Genomic DNA, 21,455 nt, shown 5'->3' with positions numbered 1-21,455 from the left:
CTTACCTGAGGAGGTTGTGAAGGCTAGGACTATAACAATGTTTAAAAGGGGACTGGATAAATTCATGTGGCTAAGTCCATAAATGGCTATTAGCCAGGATGGATAAGAATGGTGTCCCTAGCCTCTGTTCGTCAGAGGATGGAGATGGATGGCAGGAGAGAGATCACTTGATCATTGCCTGTTAGATTCACTCCCTCAGGGGCACCTGGCATTGGCCACTGTCGGTAGACAGATACTGGGCTAGATGGACCTTTGGTCTGACCCGGTACGGCCTTTCTTATGTTCTTATGTTCTTATGCACTTTTAGCTGTAGAAGGATTTTTGTTAATGGGAAAAAATAAGCAGCTTAGCTGTTGTGTTCTCTGATCATCTCCTGCCTAGTGATATGGTGACCTGTTCCCCTTTGCTGCAGGTGGAAGACGCAGGACAGGTCTTCCTCCTGATGAAGAAAGATTATCGGATCTCCCGCAACGTGCGCCTAGCCTGGTTCCTCAATCACTTGCATCAAGTCATTTGGGCTGTGCCTGAGTCAGAGCTGGTGAGTACGTGTCCCCAGGCTTGAAGGCAGGATGGTGCTGTGTGCTGATCAGTGCCCTCTGGCATTGGCAGTTTGGCCAAGTAGGAGAGAAGCTGCAGGACTTTTAGCTACCACTGCTCCTTGGGAGCCTAGGATTCCTGTGAAAGGCTTTCACCCAATTCTTGTCTGCTCCTTTTCCTGCTCCCCTGCAAGCCTGGCTTTCCCTCACTTGCTGTTTCTTTTCTCCTGTAGGTGAAGTCAGATAATGAACTGGATGTTCTCAGCATCCTGCCAAATGGTTGGCAGCCACATGAGTCTGTGCGGCCTAGGCCCTACCTCCTAGTGCCCTCCACACAGGTCACCTTCCTGGCACGACAGTACCGCTTTGTGATTGAGCTCGACCTGAGCCCATCCACAGGCATTGTGGTGAGTGTATACGTCTCTGCCTCTCCCCGGGTACCCCATGGCTCTGCCCACAAGGTGCTCCTGCTGCCATCTCTGTTTGGGAATGGCTTCCTCCTGTGCATTTACTCCCAGCATACATCTTACTTCTGTGTGCCACGAGAGGTTGGCTCCTACTAGAAGCAGTGTGTGCCAGTAGCTGCCACTTGGCCAGTGCGACTCCTGGGCCAGCTCCTCGCAGGCAAAACCCATGCACAGATCATCCCTGCAGGAAAATCCCACCCCTTTTGCAGGGATGATCTGTGCATGGGTTTGCCTGCTAGGAGCTAGCCCAGGAGTGTTTGCCTCTCCATGCTGGGGCTCTGCAGAGTATTTCTAGAAGGATGTATGGGTAACTCCATGTGCTAGGGACCCTTGTCAATACACCAGGGGGAGCAGCTAAAATTTCCTGTTTGTACTTCTGCAGGATGACTCAACGGGGGAGATCATTTTTGATGAGGTGTTTCATGCCCTTTCCCGATGCCTAGTGGGATTGCTAAAACCCTTCCGAATTCCTGGTTCAGAAATTACTTACCAGCCAGAGATCTTTGTCACTATCCAAGCATATTCCTCCATCATTGGCCTGCAGTCCCACCAGGTAAAGTTCTACCTCCTTCCCTTCCCCCAATCTTTGTGTGAGAGCACTTTTTGTTGCCCTGGTTGCTGCTGAGCTCCTAGGGAAGTGGAGACAGCAGTGCTCAGACAACTCCCATGTGATGCTGTAGTCTTGCTTCATGAGATCCTGTAGTCTGAGCAGCTCCTCTAGTGTGGACACAGCTCCATCGTGTATCTGTGGGCGGGAGGCTGAGGTTTGGCATATGTGGGCAATGCCAAGCAAAGAAGGGGATCTGTGAGCAGCAGCTTGCTGTTAATTAAGGGAAGTACATCTAGGATATATTTTGCCCCAGTGTGACTTGAACTCTCTTCAGTTCACTTTTTTGGGTGGCTTCCTAGTGAGATTGGGCCGTAGCTCAGGTGCTCTATAAACCACACATGCAAGGGAAATTCCCGTTTAAACAACTTAATTCTGGTTGGTGGGGCCAGAGGGCACCCATGTAGCTAATCCCTTCCCAGCAAAACCTTAACCCTCAAAAATCATGGTGTTACCATGCCATTTGCAGACCATCGCTCTTCTCACCCTGCTGATGTGTTCTATCCCTTTCCTCTGTCTTCTGTCTGCGTGTTTGGAATGTAAGCTGCTTGGGGCAGGGACTGCTTATTACTCTGTCTGTACAGTTCTTGCACAATCCTGGTTAGTCCCTAGGCACGACCATAATAAACATGACGAGGATGCCTCCCTCTGTCCTTCCCATTAGCCCTCTGTCACTGATGTCAGCCTGGACTGCCTGCTTGTCCAGTTCTCCCATAACTGTCTGTGTGCTTTGTTCTAGTGCATCTCCCCTAGCGACATTGAACTGATCTGCAGGCCACTATCCTCTCCTCCTTCAGATCCTTTCTGAAGACCCACTCCTTCCATGAGGCCTTCAAGAAACTAGCCCGGGGCTGAGGGGCAGATGGAGATTGCTGTGCATACGTGGGGGAGGAGAAGGGTGTATGTGTGCAACTCATCTGAATAAAATTGTCCATATTCTAGTTGTTTCCCTCTCCCCCACTCTGTTACTCATCTCAGTGGGGGGAGAATGGAGCTAGCAAGTTGTGTGCCGATTATCTCCTGAACTCTCTGCTTGTGTGTTGCATCACGTTCCCCTCCATGTCATCTTGTAAATTCTTTGGGGCAGGGACTGTCTCTTACTCTGGGTCTGTGCAGCACTCAGCATGATGGAGCCCTGATCGTGGCTGGGGCCTGTGGGTACTGCTGTAATATAAATGGTAAGAGCATCATCTCTGACCTGCTGTGAATTATCTGCTGTGATTGGGCTCCCACCTCCCTGACCAGTGGACTTCACTGTCCAATTGCTCAGGCTTTTTCCCTAGTCTCTACCCTATTTTTTTTTCTTTTGCTTCAGGCTGCTGTTCCTTTATCCTGCCAGTTATCAACAGGTAGTGGGATCAGGCTGCATGTGAGTTAGAGTAGAACAAATGTGCCTTCTTGAGAATGTTAGGCTGAAGTTAGAGGCATCTAGGAGCTTGGACAAGGAGCCCTACTTCCTCCTGTTCAGTGCCTTCCCTCTCCCTGACTCCCAGGGCAGCAGGAACCTCTTGCCCCAGAATGAGGTTGACAGGTGCATGTTGTGGTGGCTCCCAGGATCACAACACAGAGGTGGCTGGTTTGAGGCCTTTCTTGTCATGACTTAATGACCTGCCATCTCTTGTGTTCCCCCTGCATTTCCTTAGGGTAGTGCATGTGTGTCTGGATCAGTGGGTCAGAGACCACTGTGATGGGTGGCCATTTAAAACCCTACGGTAATATCTTTCCCATGTGTCTCTGGCTCAGGTGCTATTCCAAGGCTGTCAGCTGGATGAGACCAAGAGAGAGACCTTCCTGCAGCAAATTTACACACAGCTGTGTGCCTTTGAGAATAAAGTGGCTGAGATGCTCCAACAACAGTATGAACCCAAGCCCCAGGTGAGGCAGGCAGAGGTGATGGATGGACTGGAGGAGAGATCTAGGCTCTCTGGGGCTGCTTTCCTGCCCTGCCACTCCTCTGGGAGAGGCTCATAGGATGCTGGCTTGTACTAAAATGGGCATGCTATGTAAGCCTCAGCTGGGAGTCTGTCCTTTTTGAGGAAAAGCCTCGTTCAGTGGCTGAGAGAACAGTGCCTGGCTGCAGAGATAAATGGACTGAGGGGTTTCCATAGTAGGTAAGCAGGACCAAGAGGTACTTGGGAGGTATCATGTGGGAAATATTTACCCTAGCTCGGAGTTATACAGTTAAGCAACTGGATTTATGTGAGATCAGTGGTCAGACCCCACCTCTGCACTCCCGCTCCCAGGTAGTTCATGTCTCTGAATGGCCCACAGCAGGGTTCAGTGTTAGTACTGACATGGGAAGGGTGGCTTGAGCAGCTTCCTCTTTGGTGTAACAGCTGACTCTTGAGCTGCATAAACAGTGAGGCCCAGCTGTTCCTAACATCATTTTGAAACAATGGTGGCTGAGGGATTTTTAGCGAAGGATACAGATATTAGCAAATTAACAGGAAGTGCCCTCAAGTAGCTGTTCGGGGTCATGGGGGTTCAGAGCTCAGTGCGACCTGTCCATAAGAACAAGATCTGCGGAATGAAATGGAGGGGATGGAGGAATAAGACTGACCCTGCAAGCGCCTGTGTGTGTTTAATGGGATCCCCAGAGCACAACCTGGAACTGGGGTACCGATGTGCTCCCATAACTCTCCCACCTGGGCTATCTCTCAGTGCTTTGCTAGAGACAAACAGCCAATCCCTCCAGGCGCTGTTATCATCAGCATAACAGCATGTGGAGTCCCACACCCAGATAAATTGCATGAATGCTCCCAGAGCCACTCTCGAATCACACAGAGAAAGGCACCAGCAAATCTCCCAGTCTCCCAGCCTTGCACCCCAGAACTGTACCTGACCAGTGTATGTTTATTACCCAGTCCACCCCTCTCTCGATGTGGAGAGGGCACACACTAGCCTTTGTAAACTGATCACTTCAACCAAAACCTACTGTTTTAGGTAGGTAGTAGGCACAAAAGGTCAGAGATAGCTACCAAAGAAAATAAAAATAAGCACGCAGTCTAAATCTTAAACCTTATTTACACTAAGGAGTATTTGGATCAAGCAGTTTTTCTCACCTCACTGGATGTTGCAGGTAGGTTACAGTTCTTAATACACAGGCTTCCCCTCTAAGCCTGGGACCAGTCTCCTCAATTCAAGTCTTTGTCTTCTCAGTGTTCTTGTTGCCTCCGGGGTAGGTGTGGGAGGAGAAAGGCCAAAGCATGATGCCACTGTTCTGTTTTATATCCTTGATCCATGTGCCTGGGAAAACACTAGCCCAGACATGGTCATGGTGGGCTTTGCTGAGTCACAGGGTTGAGCAATCCCCATTGTGTGGTGCTTCTCTTACAGAATTATAAATCCCTTGTTTATAACTCCCCTGCTGATTTATGGTCACTTAACACCCTCCTGGGAGTGGATCTCCACATATCAGTGGAGACTCTCAAATTTACAACATATTTCAGTAACAACCATCCAGCAAAATCTCATAACTTGGTACACACACATGATATATGTATTTGCACAGAACAGTGGGTGCCAGCAGATCATGACCTTTCATGATACCAAGCTGGGAGGGGTTGCAACTGCTTTGGAGGATAGGGTCATAATTCAAAATGATCTGGACAAATTGGAGAAATGGTCTGAGGTAAACAGGATGAAGTTTAATAAAGACAAATGCAAAGTGCTCCACTTAGGAAGGAACAATCAGTTTAACACATACAGAATGGGAAGAGACTGTCTAGGAAGGAGTACAGCAGAAAGGGATCTAGGGGTTATAGTGGACCACAAGCTAAATATGAGTCAACAGTGTGATGCTGTTGCAAAAAAGGCAAACATGATTCTGGGCTGCATTAACAGGTGTGTTGTGAGCAAGACACGATAAGTCGTTCTGCTGCTCTACTCTGTGCTGGTTAGGCCTCAGCTAGAGTATTGTGTCCAGTTCTGGGCACTGCATTTCAAGAAAGATGTGGAGAAATTGGAGAGGGTCCAGAGAAGAGCAACAAGAGTGATTAAAGGTCTTGAGAACATGACGTACGAAGGAAGGCTGAATGAATTGGGTTTGTTTAGTTTGGAAAAGAGAAGACTGAGAGGGGACCTGATAGCAGTTTTCAGGTATCTAAAAGGGTGTCATCAGGAGGAGGGAGAAAATTTGTTCACCTTAGCCTCTAAGGATAGAACAAGAAGCAATGGGCTTAAACTGCAGCAAGGGAGGTTTATGTTGGCCATTAGGAAAAAGCTCCACACGGGAATAAACTGCCTAGGGAGGTTGTGGAATCTCCATCTCTGGAGATATTTAAGAGCAGGTTAGATAAATGTCTATCAGGGATGGTCTAGACAGTATTTGGTCCTGCCATGAGGGCAGGGGACTGGACTTGATGACCTCTCGAGGTCCCTTCCAGTCCTAGAGTCTATGAATATAATAGTTTACATGCCATGCTTTGTATGAAATAGATCATAAGTGTATGAGAGTGTGAATATGGGGGTTCCTAGGTGCTTTGAGGTACAGAGTGCCACAGTGTGTACCTTTTATGCGCAAGAGCAATCTCATTGTAAAGTTATATGCTTGTGTAAGTGATTTCAGCATCAGGGCTTAATACAAGAACAAAATTGCTCAAGTCCAGGGTAGTGAAACAGAAGCTGCTTCTGTATTTAGGTCCTGCTGCTGGTTTGTGAGAACCTTAGACAGAGAGTCACACATTTAAAGGGGCACCATAAACTTCATATTCTGACTGGAAAGGTTTGACCTGCTAATGTCATGAGTAACATTTATCATTCCTAGAACTGAAAGAGACTTGTGGAGATCCTGTTTAGCAGGTACTTTGTCAACATTTTGTGCCAAGTCCCACTCATTGTGTTCCTAATAGAATCAGCAGCCCCTGTTTATGTGGCATTCTGCCACACACAGGGGGAGAGAGAAACACTTATAAACAAGAGTCATTGTAAAACCATGGAAACTGGCAGTGGCCTTGGGCAAGAGGCTCTGGAGCAGAGGATATGCTAGAACTGGAATTTATTTTTTTTATTTTTGAAGTTGCCTAGATTTTCAGTTGACTGTGTCCTTGCCAGCAAACACTGATGACTTTATTGGATCCAGCAAATTAAAGGTGTATCGATGTGCACTGAGGGATTTTAATTTTTGCTGATCATGTATCTTTCCCCAGCCAAGAGCAGCCCTGTGATTGTGCCTGGGAAGGTTTTTTTTACCCTTACCTGTTTCAAGAGTACAAAATAATAGTTATATGGGATGAGGCTGGCAGAGCTGTCCCAAGCCATCCCAGACCAGAAGGGCTCTTGGTTTTACATGACAAATACTTATGTACCTTAGGACCACACACCTTCTTTCACCCATAATAGCCTTTGGGCAAATGACGGGAAAGACTGGGCAGCATTTGTATCCGTCTTTGTAACAGGACTTGTTCTGCTTGTACAGATCTAAGCAAATAGATACACATTTGTTTATGACCTGAATCCTCAGCGCCTCCAGGAGCAGTGCCCCAGACAGGGTAAAAGAGACCTACCTTTCATAGATGCCCTGCAAGAGAGACCTTGGGCTGCACAGTTAGAGATGCTGCGCAGCTGCAGCTTGCACTAGATTGAAGGAGTTAGGGTCTGCCAGCTGACTCGTGCTTGAGCTGTGTAACTGTTTCCTTGCAGTGTAGACTTCCAGGCTTGGCTTACAGTCCGAGCTCTGGGACCCTATCTGGGCTTCAGCCTGAACCCAGAAGCGTACACTGCAATGAAACAGCCACACAGCCTGAGCCCCACGAGCCCAGGTCAGCTGTCAGGTCTAACTGCAGTGTAGACATACATCTAGTGCTGACTGCAGAAGGCTAGGGGCCCCGGCATCTCTACTCACCCCATGGGGAGATCTGGTACGCTCAGGCTCTGCCCAGACAGAATATGGGGCATATAACACCATAGATGCCTTATTCTCAGGGACCAGTAGGAGTGAGAGCTCAGGGGAAAGCCACATGAAGGGGATTAAGAAGGGCTAGAAGATTAAAGGTTAGCATAGTACTGGGTAAATAACATTACCCCAGCCCTAGTGTATGGAGCTGTTAGACTCCAAGCACCTGCAAAAGGAGTGGGTGGAACAGGGTCAGAGTGTGGCTGATGGCATCTCATTGGTTTCTTGTTGCTAGGTAGATTTGTCGCCCCTCAGCCAGGAGAGTCCTTGTGCCACACAGGAACTCTCTGGAAGGAAGCCGGGTGTCTCCATGGTCACTGCTGACATTGGCCTCGTCAGCATGATCCGACAGGGGATCTTAGCACTGCAGCTGTTGCCTTCCAACTCCGGTGCAGGTTAGTTCCACTTCCTGGGCTCCAGGGAGGCTGGCCGGGAAGTCTGTATCCCTCTAGCCGTAGGCTCAGGGTGGGCATGCCCAAGGAGTCATGTTGGGCCCTTCAGCTGGGGGAGGGGCAAGGCTTCAGGGTAGCAGCTCTGCGGTGCAGCAGTTCATGATCCCATTGTGGTGTGTTAATGCAAATAAAGCCAGCGAGTGCACGGGGGGTGTAGGGTGGGGAGTCTGATCACAAATGGAGGACGGTGCTCTGAGATGGTGCCCTTGTTACCTCCAGGTATCATCATCATCACAGACGGTGTGACCAGTGTCCCGGACGTGGCTGTGTGTGAGACTCTGCTCAACCAGCTGCGGAGTAGCACTGTGGCCTGCTCCTTTGTGCAGGTATGCCTGGGGCGGGGCGCTGCAGGCTGCACCGTGTATGCTGCTATGCCAGTCTGAGTCAGAGGGTGGGCATGGGGTGAGGATGGAGAGATGCTAACCTCTGGTGCAGAGTCGGGACGGGGATGCCAATCCAGGGCGGGGGCACCGTGCTGTCTGTGCTCTCCCTTTTGGAGGTTTGATGCTCACTCGCCCCTAGCAGGATGGAGTGGAGCTTACCTCTGCTGCTCTCTCTCCTCTCTCCCCCTTTGCTCTGTCTCACATGAATCTCTCTCCTGCACCTTCCCAGGTGGGTGGAGTCTACTCATATGACTGCAGCTTTGGCCACGTCCCCAACGTGGAACTGATGAAATTTATTGCTATGGCAACTTTTGGTGCATACCTGTCCACCTGCCCTGAGCTGGATCCCTTAAGCCTCGACCTGAACGTGTATCACAAGGCCTTCCTGCTGTATTCCTTCCTGCGCACCGGGGAGTCCCTGAACCCAGAGTATTACTGTGGTGAGGAGAGCATGTGTGTCCTGCTCCATCGTATGGGGGGCCTGGAATTCCTTCATGTGGTGGGGCCTGGATACATCAATGTCCCCTTCGTACCCTTTCCTGGTTGTTTCCAATAGCAGTGGGTGAGGGAGGCAGTGGGGAGAGCCTTTTTCCAGCCCCTTCTACCTACTGCAGTGCACACAAGGCAAGGGAGTGGTCCTCTTTTCTCCAGCAGCCTTGAGAGCTCGGTTCTGGGGAGGACAGCTTAACAAGCGCACTGCTCAGTGGATTGAAGCATGTGGTCAGGGCCTGCAGAATTCTAGGCCTTCTCAAGGCTCTGAACACTACTGGATGCTGGAGCAGAATCTCTGTGGCTCCCTTCCTGGGGCATGGTGCTTTAGGAAGCATTAGCTGGGGAGTTGAGTGCTAACATGCCTTTCTCACCACTGCTCTCAGCTTGCCTACCCAGCCCAAAGGGGAATGTTTGTGGAAGCCTGAGCACAATCCCCCCTGCCACGGGAGTACAGTGAGGGTGAGGAAACGCTCACTGGCCCCTTTGCACATGGAGGCCCTCTGAACGCTGACCTGGTTGGATGTGCTCTGCAGAGCACAGCCAGACTATGTCTGCACATGGGAACTTGGCTTACAAGGTTATGGTCCCCAGAGAAATGGTCACAATGCCAGCATCTGGGTGCTCTCACTGAGGATACAGGGGGGACACAACAGTTTGTGTCAGTTGAAAATTGGCCTTAAGGCTCGGAAGCATCATCAGTTCTTGGAAAATGCCTGCTGTCTGTGGGGGTGGTTGAGATTCCCCATGCTGGTTCAGAGGGGATGTGGCCTGAAGGACTGGGGGGAGAGGTTCAGTTGATGCTGTTTAAAAGCTGTTAGTTGTTAAACCTTGCAGTGAAGGCCGTTAGGGCCCTACTAACCGGTCATTATACAGCACCCAGGGTGGGCATAAGACTCCCTAGGGACAGGGGGAAATGGATCCCTGCCTGAGGAGCTTGCAGGTGGATTAGCACAGCGGCCTTGCCATTCCTGTCTGGTTAAATACATAACCCTGTTGTGCTGCTCCTGATTATCACGCCTGTCCCGTCATGTGCACAGGCTGGGCCCCTGCCCTGTTACCCATCTCCTCTGCCCCAGCAGGCCTCTCCTGTCCCCTTCCTGAGCAAGCCCGGAGGGATGTACTGCTCACTGGGAGGGAGGGAGGGGTCCCACAGCTGCACTCGCCAAGTGCCTTGGGCTCTTGCTGCAGGCTGGGGAGTGGAGGAGCTGCTCCTGCGTGACCCATGTGCCTGCTGCTGTTTGCAGTGTCCCAGCACAGACTGTTCAATGAGCACCTGGTGTCTGCGAGCAGCAACCCGGCTCTGGCCATGAGGAGGAAGAAGCACACGGAGAAGGAGGTGCATGCAGACCTCGTGAGCATAGTCTCTGTCCGGCTGCGTGAGGGCTACAGCATCCGTGAGGTCAACATCACCAAAGGTGACTTGGCTGCGCCAGGCCGTTCTGTGACTTGGGACTCCATTCTCAGTTACACAGACTTAAGTGCAGGCTCGCCATAGTCTGGCCAGCCTTGGTGGAGTGAGGACAGGAAACCATGGTCTTGGGGAAGGAGCTTGTTCTCCATGACACATGCACAGGATTGCATGGTGCTTGTGTGCCTGCTAGGCAAATCCTGTCTCACGGTATGGAGATACCAACAGTTCAGAGGTGGGGAGAAGCTACAGGGTGAGGGGGTGCCCCCTAGGTGACAGCGGTGCAAGGTCTGATGTGGGCACAAGTACTGAACCAAGGCTGCAGACTAGGAAGGTGCAAATAGCAGCACTTTATGCAAAGAGAGTGGCTGCCAGCAGGTAGTGCTGTATTTGTTAGCCTAAGCCTTCTGCATTCCTGCCGGCACAGCAGTGGCTGCAGCAGAACCAGGTGAGTGGCTGCAGAAATGATAGCATGGGCAGGATTTCAGTAGCACCATAAATGTACCTGGTCCTTCCTAGACTGTGAGAGAGAAAATGGAAATCTTTCTTTAGTGAAGCCAAGTCAAGAAGCATAAATGCCAGCAGGAGAAATGTACGGAGTAAACTAGGGTGAGAACATGACTTTTGAAGAGCAAACTTCCAAACACAAATAGCAAGAAATCATTTATGTATGCAGAGACAGGACGCCTGCAGGAGAATCATTGTGTCTGCTTGCCTAGTTGGGAGTCAAGGGAGCAGTTGAGAAGGATAAGGCTATAGCAGAAACGTTATTTCTTTGCATCAGTCTTCAGCTCAGAAGGTATTGGAGACATACCTACTCGGACAGTAAAGATGAGGCACTGTTGGGCTGAAGTGTCAAAAGTAGAGTTGCTGGAACAAATAGAGTGACAAGTCACCTGGGCCAGATAGTGTGCTGAACGAGCTTCAGAATGAAGTATATGAGCTAACCAAAAATTGCAATCTTTTATTTAAAATCTACACGTATGCCGGAGGCTCAGAGGGCAGGAAATGTTGTATCTGCATCCTGTAGGATGTTCCTGGGAATTCTGGCATGTAAACTAGCACTATGTAAATTAGTTGAAACAACAGTTTTTAAAATAGAATTATAAAATGGTTGGAAAATTGGACATGACCATGTAATCAGCACAGCCTCTGCAAAGGAGAAGCAGCAGAATGGAGCTGACCAGACTCTTTCTTATTGGTGTCACTGCTGTGGGTGTGGTTCTGGGCAGCTGCTGACCAGAGTCTAGTTCAGGGGTCGGCAACCTTTCAGAAGTGCTGGGCCAAGTCTTCATTTATTCACTCTAATTTAAGGTTTCGCGTGCCAGTCATACATTTTAACATTTTTAGAAGGTCTCTTTCTATAAATCTATAATATATAACTAAACTATTGTTGTATGTAAAGTAAATAAGGTTTTTAAAATGTTTAAGACGCTTCATTTAAAATTAAATTAAAATGCAGAGCCCCCCAGACTGGTGGCCAGGACCCAGGTAGTGAGTGTGCCACTGAAAATCAGCTCACGTGCCGCAGGTTGCCTGCCCCTGGTCTAGTTAATGTCATTCTTGCTCTGGGTAGCTCTGTGCAGAGGAAGCTGAGGCTGGCTGCAGACTCAGGCAGGCAGCACTGCATCAGGTCTGGTTGGGATGATTGGTTCTGACCAGTGACTTACCTCCTTTGATGGCTTAGCATCTCCAGCCACTCGCCAAGGGAAGGTTTGATAAGCCCTGCTAGCTGTGCAGCACTGAGGACCTAGTGGGGGAGCGAGTGAATGAGTCGGCAGTGTGATGACCTGTTTGATTGGGTTGTGTCCATAGGCTAGCGTGTGGGATGGGTGTTCTGCTCCCCTGGCCCGGCTAGGCCCTCCTTGGGCGCTGCCATCACTCTGCCAGTGAGGAAATGGAGCTCTTGGAGCAGGAGGACTTTGGAGAACAGCCCATGGGGCAGGCTGGCTTGTTCACTTTGGGGCAGGCATGTCTGGGGAGAGATGGGACCAGTGTGACATGAAGGCTGTCAGCCCTCAGGGAACTCCAGCTGGTACTGAGTGCTGCAGTATCCCGTACTCGTGAGCAAACCACATCTGCCCTACGCTCTGCGTTGGCTTCCTATAGCCCGCTGAGTTAGGGGCAGGGTCTTGGTCCTAGTGTGCATAGTGCTCCATGGCCTAGGCCCAGCACGTCTGAGAGCCTAAAGCTCTAGGATGAAGCCTCTGGCTGACCGCTCTGCTCCTCTGGCACCATGGAGCTTCCTTCACAAGGGGAGAGCTCGTTTGTGCAGGAGACAGAGCTCTGCTTTTTCAGTCTGAGTCTGCCTGAGGAACTGGCCTCTCATTCCAAAGGCCAGGTGCATGTCTGTGACCCGCACACAGCAGTGTGTGCGTTTCAAAACAGCTCCCCAGTAAACCGCTGTATTGCACAAACACCTCTCTCCCTGGGGGCGCGAGAGAGAACGAATCACACGTCCCCGCGCTCATCGTGTGATTGGAAGGTGCTCGGGGGTTAGGATGACACCTGTACAGGACAGAGTAGCCTCTGCCAGTTTGGAGTGGTATTTGGGTGGGCCTGGGCACACTTGTGCTCCCATGCTGTGGGGTGCAGAACAGGCAGCAGTGGCTGAAGGGAAAGGCCAGGGTAAGTGGGAGGGGGCTTGTTTAGCTGGATGGCCCACCCAGCTGCCAGAACAAGCTGCCAGGGGGCGTTGTGGAGTCCCCATTGCTGGGGAGTCAGAGCGGAGCCTGGGTGCATTGTGCTTAGGGCAGGTTAGGGATGCTGAGTTTGGCCCTGACCCCATGGAGGAGAGGGACCATCCCACCCAAAGGATTCTGGGAATCATCTTACCTGTTCAGGGGCCCCCATGTCAGTTGAATCTTGTATCTTGGGGCAAGAGGTGGTGCTGCTGGGTCATGGCCTGGGTGGTGAGCTTGATCGCAGCCCTCACTGCCCTGCCCTCATCCCACACAGGCGGCTCCCAGCTGGAAGTGAAGCTGGTCTTGCTGTGGAAGCACAACATGCGGATAGAATACCTGGCTGTGGCGGCATGGCCCCTTGACCCCTCCAAGCGCAGTACCTGGGTGGAGGTGACAATGGAGGGCAGCTATGACATCCTGCATGATATCAGCTGCACCATGAGGAAGCCTATCACCAGCCTGTACCGTACTACAGTGATCCGTCGCTTCTGGAACACGCTGCAGAGGTGAGCCTGGCCGTTCCCTGCAGCTCTCGTAGTCTGACCCCAGCACCTGCTGGCTCCAGGATGCCTCTGCACCCCCTTTCCCTACTCACCTGGGCTCCCCAGTGGGATGTGAACTGACCTGTGTCCTAGGCGGTAGGATTCCCAGAGCTGACGGTGCTGCGTTCCCTGGGCCCTGCTCTGTTTGCTGTCACTAACCAGACCCCAGACATTGGGAGGGTCTAGGCAGTGAGCAGGGGATGTGTGCCCCTGGCATCACCCTGCAATGCTGCCTTGCTCTGAAGGTCAGAGCTGTGGGTGATTCTCTCTCAGGTAGGTGGGGTGTGTGGCTGATCCCAGATGACTTGGGAACACTGGGCAGATGCCCACAAGCTCTGCAGAGGCTGGGGCATCTCCCCCTGTTCTGTGCAGTTGTTCCCTGCCTGCTGTGCCTTGAGGGAAGGACTCGGCCGAACCCTTTCCTAACTCTGTCCTTGCTGTTGCTGAGCTCTCTCGCCTGGGGGTGGGCTGCTGCACCCGGGCTCCCTCTAGTGTGCCCTTTGCCAGGCCTGGGGGAATCCTGCGTCCCCCAAGGACATGCCCCCATCTGGCCTTGCAGTGCCACACGTGCAGGCTGCACAGCTCTGAATGCTCGATTGCCTGGGAGCGCCCCGGAGACTTACTGATGGCTTTTGTCTTGCAGCATCAACCAGACAGATCAGATGCTGGTTCACCTGCAGTCTTTTGACACCGTTCCAGAGCACTTCACCATCCCTGAGAGCACTAAGAACGGAGTGCCCCTTTTCTACATCCCACCGGGCTCCACCACCCCGGTACGCCGCCTCCCCCTGTCCTGAGAGCCCTGGGAACAGGTGCCCTTCTGTTCTGTATCCTGGTGTCAGAGGGCTGATCCATGCAGGTGGCTGCCATGGTAACTGCCTCACAGGAACAGCCCAGAGGCTGTTCTCCTTGCTAACAGTTGCACTGCTCCACTTCCGCATGATGCTGTGTGAACCGGCCCTTCTCTGATGGCCTTTCCCCAACATTATGCACTCCATGGCGCCAGCTTAGGGTGTCTGCTCCAGCAGCTGCTCCTGGAAAGCCCCTGGGGTGAATAGCAGGCCGCCCATTCTAGGCAATGTGCAGAGTGTTCCCCAGTGAGTGTGTGGGGTGTACGCCAGGTGCACTCCAGCTAGAGAGGGCAGCCTGCCTCGGTGCGTCTAGGGATACCTTCCCATCGGTGCGGAAGCCCATACTGGCTGTCCGGCTGCATTGCTCAGTTACATTGCTGAAAGCATTCATTCTCCTCAGAGACCATGCTCTTCAGCCAGCCTGCTAGGCTCAGACTCTGGGGAGGCCTGGGCCTTCTCCGTGGGGAAACCAGCAGCTTGCTGCTGAGCTCTGTAACCCCGGCTCTTTCTCTCTCTCAGGTGCTGTCCCTGCAGCACAGCGGCTCTGACTGCAGCCAATCACAGTTTGCCTCCTACTGGAAGCCCATCCTCTCCATGGATGCTAATTTCTGGCAGAGGTGGCTGCATATGCATCGGATTGTTCTCATGCTGGAGCATGACACGTACGTCTGTGGTGGGGCTAGGGCAGCATGACCTGGGCAAGTCGCTGTGGGTAGGAAAGCGGCCCTAGGGACAGCGGGAGCCAGGCTGTGCAGCCAGAGCCTGCAGGAGCTGCCTCGCTGACAGAAGGGGGCTATGCAGGATTACTCTGTACACAGGAGGGCCCTGGGAAGGTATCTGCTAGCTGTATAGCACAGGCAGTAACAGGCTGGGCTCTCAGGCATGGGAAGGTCCATTAGCCTGAAGAGACCATGCAGTTTGTGCATTAACCCCCTGCAGGCTGGGAAGGCATCCTGGCTGGAGGCGGGGGGAGAAGAGAGGCAGCTCCTGGGAGTGTTGGGTGCCCTCAGGGTTTGTCTCTGCCCGAGAATCCGATTGCAGGCTCTCCTGTGGGCCTCCCAGCTGGGATTTCACCCTGTGGCTCAGTAGGCCTCCCTGTAGGGTGTGTCTACACTACAAAATTATGTCAACCTAAGTTACATGGATGTACAGCGCTGCATGTCCACACTACGCTCCGTGTTTCAGTGGTGCGTGTCCTCCCCAGGAGCACTCGCACCGATTGTACGCTCAATGTGGGTCATTGTGGGACGGCTCCTGAAAGGCAGCCACAGTTGATGTAAGCAATGCAGTGTCTACGCTGATGCCGCATCGACCTAACTACACTGACCTAAGCCTCTCGCAGAGGTGGAGTTAAGTCATGTAGTGGGCGGGTTACATCAGCGGGAGCAACATTTTATTGTTGATGCTCACAGAGTTAGAGCAGCATAAGCAGCCTTACATCAACCTAACTCTAGTCTAGCCCAGGACTCAGTATAGTGGGGCTGTGGCCTCTTTCAGGGGTATCAAAGGACGGGTACAGCCTGTTGTGTCCTGCTGAGAAGGGGGCTGCCAGTTGTTCACAATGGCCCTCATTTCTGTAAAACACTGCGGGAGTCTGCTCTGATTCCTGCCTCAGGCAGAGCCCAGGGCCTGGAACCCCTAGAGAGCCGGAGGTTCCAGGAGTGGGGCCAATTTGAGTCCTGACGTTATGGCAGGTGACTACGAAGCTCCATTGGCTCAGATGGACACAGTGGCTTGCTGCCCACCCTGACATCATCTGAAGCTAAGGAGGGGAGGGCGCCCTGTTAGCAGGGGGGCTCGTCCCAGCCAAGGATCAGTGTGGCTAATCCCCAGCCCTGATCAAAGGCTTACCCCATAGGTCCCTGGGAAGCAGGTAGGTAATGCTACCTCCGTTGTACAGAGGGGGAAGTAGCAGATGAGCCTAGGGGGAGACAACAGAACAGCGGAACTCCCTGCAGATGCGGCAGAGCCAGACAGCACAGCAGGAGAGGCGTTAGTGACAGCCTGTGGGTGGGGGAGGAGCAGGTTGATCCTGCCCAGGCTCGTGAGAGAGGGTGAATGGGCCAGGGGCTCTGCAGGGGCCCTTCCTGGGCCAGGGTGGGAGCAGACAGGAGTGCTGGGCTAGTGACGCACTGGTGTGTTCCACAGACCCGTCCCAAAGCACCTGCACACACCAGGCAACAATGGCCGGTACAGCACCATCCAGTGCCGCATCTCCCACTCAGCGCTCACCTCCCTGCTGCGGGACTGGAGTAGCTTTGTGCTAGTGGAAGGCTACTCCTACGTCAAACTGATGCCCAGGTGAGAGGCTCCTTGTGCTGCTTCTGCTGTGCTCCATAGAGAGCCTGGCGGGGCAGGGGAGGAGTCAGAGTTCCTTTCGTGCACTAACACCATGGCTCATGGGCTGTTGGAACTGCCATTCAGGTGTGCCCCGTTCCCCCCCTTCCGTGCACTGCTAGAGCCCTCTTCCCCTCTCTCTGCTCCTGGCCCCCTTTCTGCCCCATCTGCCTGGGACAGGCCCTGCTAACCTGAGCGCAGCCCCTCCTCTTGCCAGGAAGCCTTCCAGCTGTAACCCCCATGGCAGTACTCTGTCCTCTCTCACTGGGGCCCGGGAGTGCGTCTGACTCAGCAGCTCTCTGCATGCCTCTCATGCTGTGCAATGGAAATAGTACAGGCTGATCCCTGCTAGCAGGGCCCGTTTGGCTCCGCCTGACTGACCCCAGTGCTGGGTCTGTCTCCGCTGCCCATTTGCAGTGGAAATCTCTGAATGACTCCAAACCCAGCTTGCCCATAGCAGGAAACTCTCTGACCTTGCAGCTGGGGAAGGAGCATCCACTCTGCATCAGGCCCCAGAGCAGCTAGAGCTCTGCCACTGAGGCCATGCCACCCGGTTAGACTATTCTCCCTGCTACCCAGTCAGTGACTAACACCTCTTCCAGCTCTGAGGATCCAGCTCCTTCCTCATTCTATGTGGTGCGGATCATCTCCAAAGCTCCCTGCATGGTTCTCCGGCTAGGGTTCCCCATCGGGACGCCTGCCCAGGCCAGGAACCAGGTGAGTCTGAGGGAGAACACTTTGGGGCAGTGGGAACAGAGTGAGCAGCCTGGGAGGCATGGGGGGGCTGGCATGGAGAAGAAGCAGGTGGATGTATTTACAGAACTGACACCTTGACCAGGCAGCTGTTTGGGATTTGGGACAAATGAATTTAAAATGTAGCTGCTGTAGCAGAGATTTGGAAGGTGGCAAGATATTGCACCTGTATTTTAAAGAGGCTCCAAGAGTGATCCAGGGAACTGCAGACTAGTAAGCCTCACATCTGTGCCTGGTAAACAGGTCAAAATGATGATTAAAAATAATATAATAAAATATCTGAAGATTATATGATTTGATCTAACCAGCTTGGTTTGTGCAGAGGAAAACCATGACTCACTGAGCTATTAGAATTCTTCGAGCATTAGTAAAGTAGTGGATAGAAGAGAAAACTAGTTAACATAATTTAGATTTTGACAAAGTCCCAGGCAGGAGGCTACTAAGAAGCTAAGATGTCATGGGCTGAGAGGCCAAGTGAGGGATCAGGATCTGTGAAGAAGCCAGGAAACAGTGGGATTAACTGTTCAGTTCTCATCCTGGTGCCCGCAGGATCTGTACTAGGTCCTGTGTCCTTTAATGGTCTGGAAAGGAAAAGAGGCAGAGAAAAGTGAAACTCCCTGCAGATGTGGCAGACCAGACAGCACAGCAGGTGACTTCATAAAGGTCTCTGAAAGGAGTGGACTAGAGAGAGGCAGTCAGGAGCATTGTTCTGTCTCCTAACACAAAAATAAGGCACATTCAATGAGGTTGAAAAGTGGCAAATTAAAAACATAAAAGGAAATTTGACTGTGGAAGTCACAGGAAGTTGCTGAGGCGAGAATTTAACAAGATTCAAAGAGGGACAGGGCCTTTACGTGGGTACAGAATAACCTAAAAACCCTGAACTCGGGGGCTTAACCCAGCCTGTAACTATTAGAAATCAGGAGCCCTTTATGGGGGCAGATTATCCCCCACGTGCTACAGCAGAGTTTTTGCACCTTCGTCTGCAGCCATTGGAGCCAGGACACTGAGCTAGGCAGATCTGTGGGTTGGACCCATCTGGCAGTGCCTGTGTAACGGCGTTCCTGCAGACTCAGAATGGAGCGAGAGTAGGGAGTGATTCTCCTGGTGCCTCTCTCCACAGAGCAGAGCTGTTTGTTGATCAGGAGTGGGGAAGGGGTGGTTGATTCATAGAGTTTAAGGCCAGAAGGGATCATTGTGATCATCTAGTCTGACCTGCTGTGTGACACAGACCATTACACTGCACCCAGCTACCCCTGTGCTGAGCCCAATAACTTGTTTGGCTAAATCATCTCTTCAGAAAGGCCTCCAGTTGGAGAATCCATCTCCTCCCTCGGCAGACTGTTCCAGGGGTTAGTCACCCTCACGGATTGAAAAACAATTCTGCCTTATTTGTCTGGCTTCAGCGGTCAGCCATTGGTGGTTCCTGTCCCAAGTTAAAGAGCCCTTTGGTACTGGGTGTTTTCTCCCCTGGGAAGTACCTGTCACTGGAATCTAGTCACCTTGCAATCTTCTCTTTGACAGCTGAACAGCCTGAGCTCTTTAAGCCTGTCACTATAAAGCTTGTTCTCCAGCGCTCAGAGCAGTTTTGTGACTCTTTTCTGCTCCCTCTCCAATCTTCAATATCCATTTTAAAGTGTGGACCCAGAACGGGATTCTGTATTCCAGTATCCGCCTCACCAATTTCACATGCAAAAGTAAAATCACCCCCCGGTTCACTGCTCCTCTGTCTGTACATCCCAGGATCACATTCACCCTCTTTGCCAAGGCACTGCTCTAGCAGCTCACGTCGCGTTGCTTGTCTCGACAGCAGGCAGCATGGACGTAGCTAAGCCCAAGTCTGCAGGACCCAGGCTTGTAGACTCGATGTTTCCAAGCCCTGCTTGAGCATCCATGCTTCATTGTAAATCTGCGTTTGCACTGGCTGGGCCTGGCTCCCTCAGATGGGCTAACACATCCACACCATGCTGTGCAGCCCTTCTGACTGTGGCTTGACCTGCAGCCATGCTGCAAAATGAGAAGGCTTCAGCCCGAGCTGTGGCTGACTCAGGATCTGACCCTCTCCCCTAGCAGGGTTCTAGGCTCCAGGCTCTGAGTGCCTGCTGACCTGGGTCAGACTGATCTCTTCGTGGATGGAAGGGGGGCTTGGGCTCAGATCTCAGTTGGAATCTGGGTGTAGTGTGCAGTGCAGACACCCTGTGATCCCTAAATAGAGCTGCTCAGGCTTCCTTTTGCCTCTGTCCTGCAGATAGTGGAAGAGTTACAGGACCGGATCCTGCAGCTGCGCTTCCCCCACAGGGTTCAGAGCAAAGAGGCGACTCCCAAAGTGAAGAGGAAAACTTTTGGCAGCAGCTCTCCCTCGAAGTCCCCACCTGTGGCTGGGGCCCCGCCAGCCCTCTCAGACAGGCCCTGCCTTGTAGTGCTGCACAAGCCGCTGGAGAAGCTCCTGATCAGGTAGTGGCAGAGGGGCAACAGGCTGCCAGGGCTCCTCTTGCTTAGTAGTCGGGGTGGGGAGGGGAAGCGCTGAGGGTTAGCCCTGTGCCCGAGGAGAGGCCAGTGGAAGGCTGGTGCTGCTGGCGGCTGGGGAGTCTGTGCCCGTGGGGTGGGTTCAGCAGGCGTGTTCTCTGACAGAGCTGTGGCCATGGCCCAGGAGTGGCTGTGACTTGTAGGGCTTGGGGTCAGTGCTGCACTGGAGAATCCGAACCTGGCCAGAGCAGAAGGAGAGGGAGAGAGGATCACTGGCCCCCGAGGAGGGACTGAAGTGGAGCAGATCCCAGCCTTCCTGCTGCCGCCCCCATGGGGTTAGATCCAGGATCAGGCCAGAAGTCCAGGCCTCGTCTGGGGACCCTTCCCCCTCGGCTGGTCGTTCTCCTTTCCACCCTTCTAGATATGAGAAGCTGCCTTCCGACTACCGGGCTCCCTTCATCCTCACCCTGGAGCACCCCCCTGTGTCCGGCCCCCTCACCATGGTGGCCAACCGCACCGCCTCCTCCACCCTGGCTTCGCTCTCCCGCTACTTCTATCACCAGCGCTGGATCTGGTGCATCCAGTCGGGGCTGGCCCCAGCGGTGCCTATTGCAGCTGTAGCCCATCTCCTGTCCACACTCACTGAGTAAGTGTCACAACTGAGGGGGCGGGGAGCTGCCCTTTCCGAAGGTGCAGACCCCAGGGCAGGGCCGGATGGTTTGAGGCTGGGTTGGGGTCCCATAACCCATCTCAGCACGGCTCTGATTCTGTGAGCAGCGGCCAGAACCACTGGGTCTGGGGGGTTCACCCAGTCCTGCTGCCACCAGCTAAGGGAGAGTGGGTTTCCTGACGTGAGGGCACAGGAGGCGTCTCCTGGAGCATGTCACCATGGTCTGGGCTATGTCTGTGTACTCCCGGTGTGTTGGAGCTGGCTCAGATCCAGTCCCTGCCGAGGGGGCCTGAGGAGTTCCTGTGGCTGAGGGGCTCCTGTCAGGGGAGGGGGAGTGGAGGAGTTGCTCATCTCCCAGTGCTTTTCTGTGGTGCTGCCCAGGGTCCGTTTGTCAGAGGGCTTCCATTTTGCATCCAGTGGAGACGGAATTATCAATATGGTGCTGGAGCTGCCCATACGGGTGAGTCCTGTCCCTGCCACACCCAGCCTGCTTTCCCAGCCCCTCCAGGGGGACATGCTCTGAGACACCATGGGAACGAGCGTGGGGAGACCCACTCACTTCCCTGGGGCTCAGCGGCTCCTGTCTCTTCCCCAGCCCTGGGGCTGAAGGGTTCTATGGAGCACTGGAGGGCTCTCTGCTGTAAATGTGTAGGCTCCCTCTCCACTTCCCTGCCACAGGAAGGGGGACTTGAGGGTGGGGTGTGGTGGGGGAGGTGCGGGGATTGGGGGCAGAGGGGTGTGGTGGGGGAGGTGTGGGGATTGGGGGCAGAGGGGTGTGGTGGGGGAGGTGTGGGGATTGGGGGTGGGCTATTGCAGGGGCATGGGGAAGTAGGTCAGAGGGATTTGGGGATCTAGGGGAGCAGTGACAGGAGACGGATTTGGCTGTGGGCTGTGTTTTGGCAGCATAGTGACAG

At 52.9% G+C, this 21,455-nt stretch overlaps 1 protein-coding gene across 11 annotated transcripts in view; it reads left to right on the top strand.

The window, feature by feature from the left end:
* SZT2 (SZT2 subunit of KICSTOR complex) overlaps positions 1-21,455 on the top strand; it is a 78,589-nt gene that overhangs the window by 1,906 nt on the left and 55,228 nt on the right. For all 11 annotated transcript variants that reach the window (XM_039486483.1, XM_039486488.1, XM_039486482.1 and 8 more), the window contains exons 2-17: positions 413-538; positions 770-943; positions 1,386-1,556; positions 3,354-3,485; positions 7,739-7,898; positions 8,175-8,281; positions 8,568-8,778; positions 10,075-10,245; positions 13,197-13,428; positions 14,108-14,237; positions 14,835-14,977; positions 16,464-16,616; positions 17,255-17,369; positions 19,654-19,859; positions 20,293-20,517; positions 20,923-21,001. In XM_039486483.1, coding sequence (XP_039342417.1) covers positions 413-538; positions 770-943; positions 1,386-1,556; positions 3,354-3,485; positions 7,739-7,898; positions 8,175-8,281; positions 8,568-8,778; positions 10,075-10,245; positions 13,197-13,428; positions 14,108-14,237; positions 14,835-14,977; positions 16,464-16,616; positions 17,255-17,369; positions 19,654-19,859; positions 20,293-20,517; positions 20,923-21,001 — 2,535 coding nt within the window. The remainder of the gene's footprint in view (positions 1-412; positions 539-769; positions 944-1,385; positions 1,557-3,353; positions 3,486-7,738; positions 7,899-8,174; positions 8,282-8,567; positions 8,779-10,074; positions 10,246-13,196; positions 13,429-14,107; positions 14,238-14,834; positions 14,978-16,463; positions 16,617-17,254; positions 17,370-19,653; positions 19,860-20,292; positions 20,518-20,922; positions 21,002-21,455) is intronic.

Source organism: Mauremys reevesii, linkage group 8 (genome assembly GCF_016161935.1).
Source record: "Mauremys reevesii isolate NIE-2019 linkage group 8, ASM1616193v1, whole genome shotgun sequence".
NCBI lineage: Eukaryota > Metazoa > Chordata > Testudines > Geoemydidae > Mauremys > Mauremys reevesii.
Note: the sequence above shows the minus strand (reverse complement) of the source record. Positions and strands in the feature narration are given on the sequence as shown.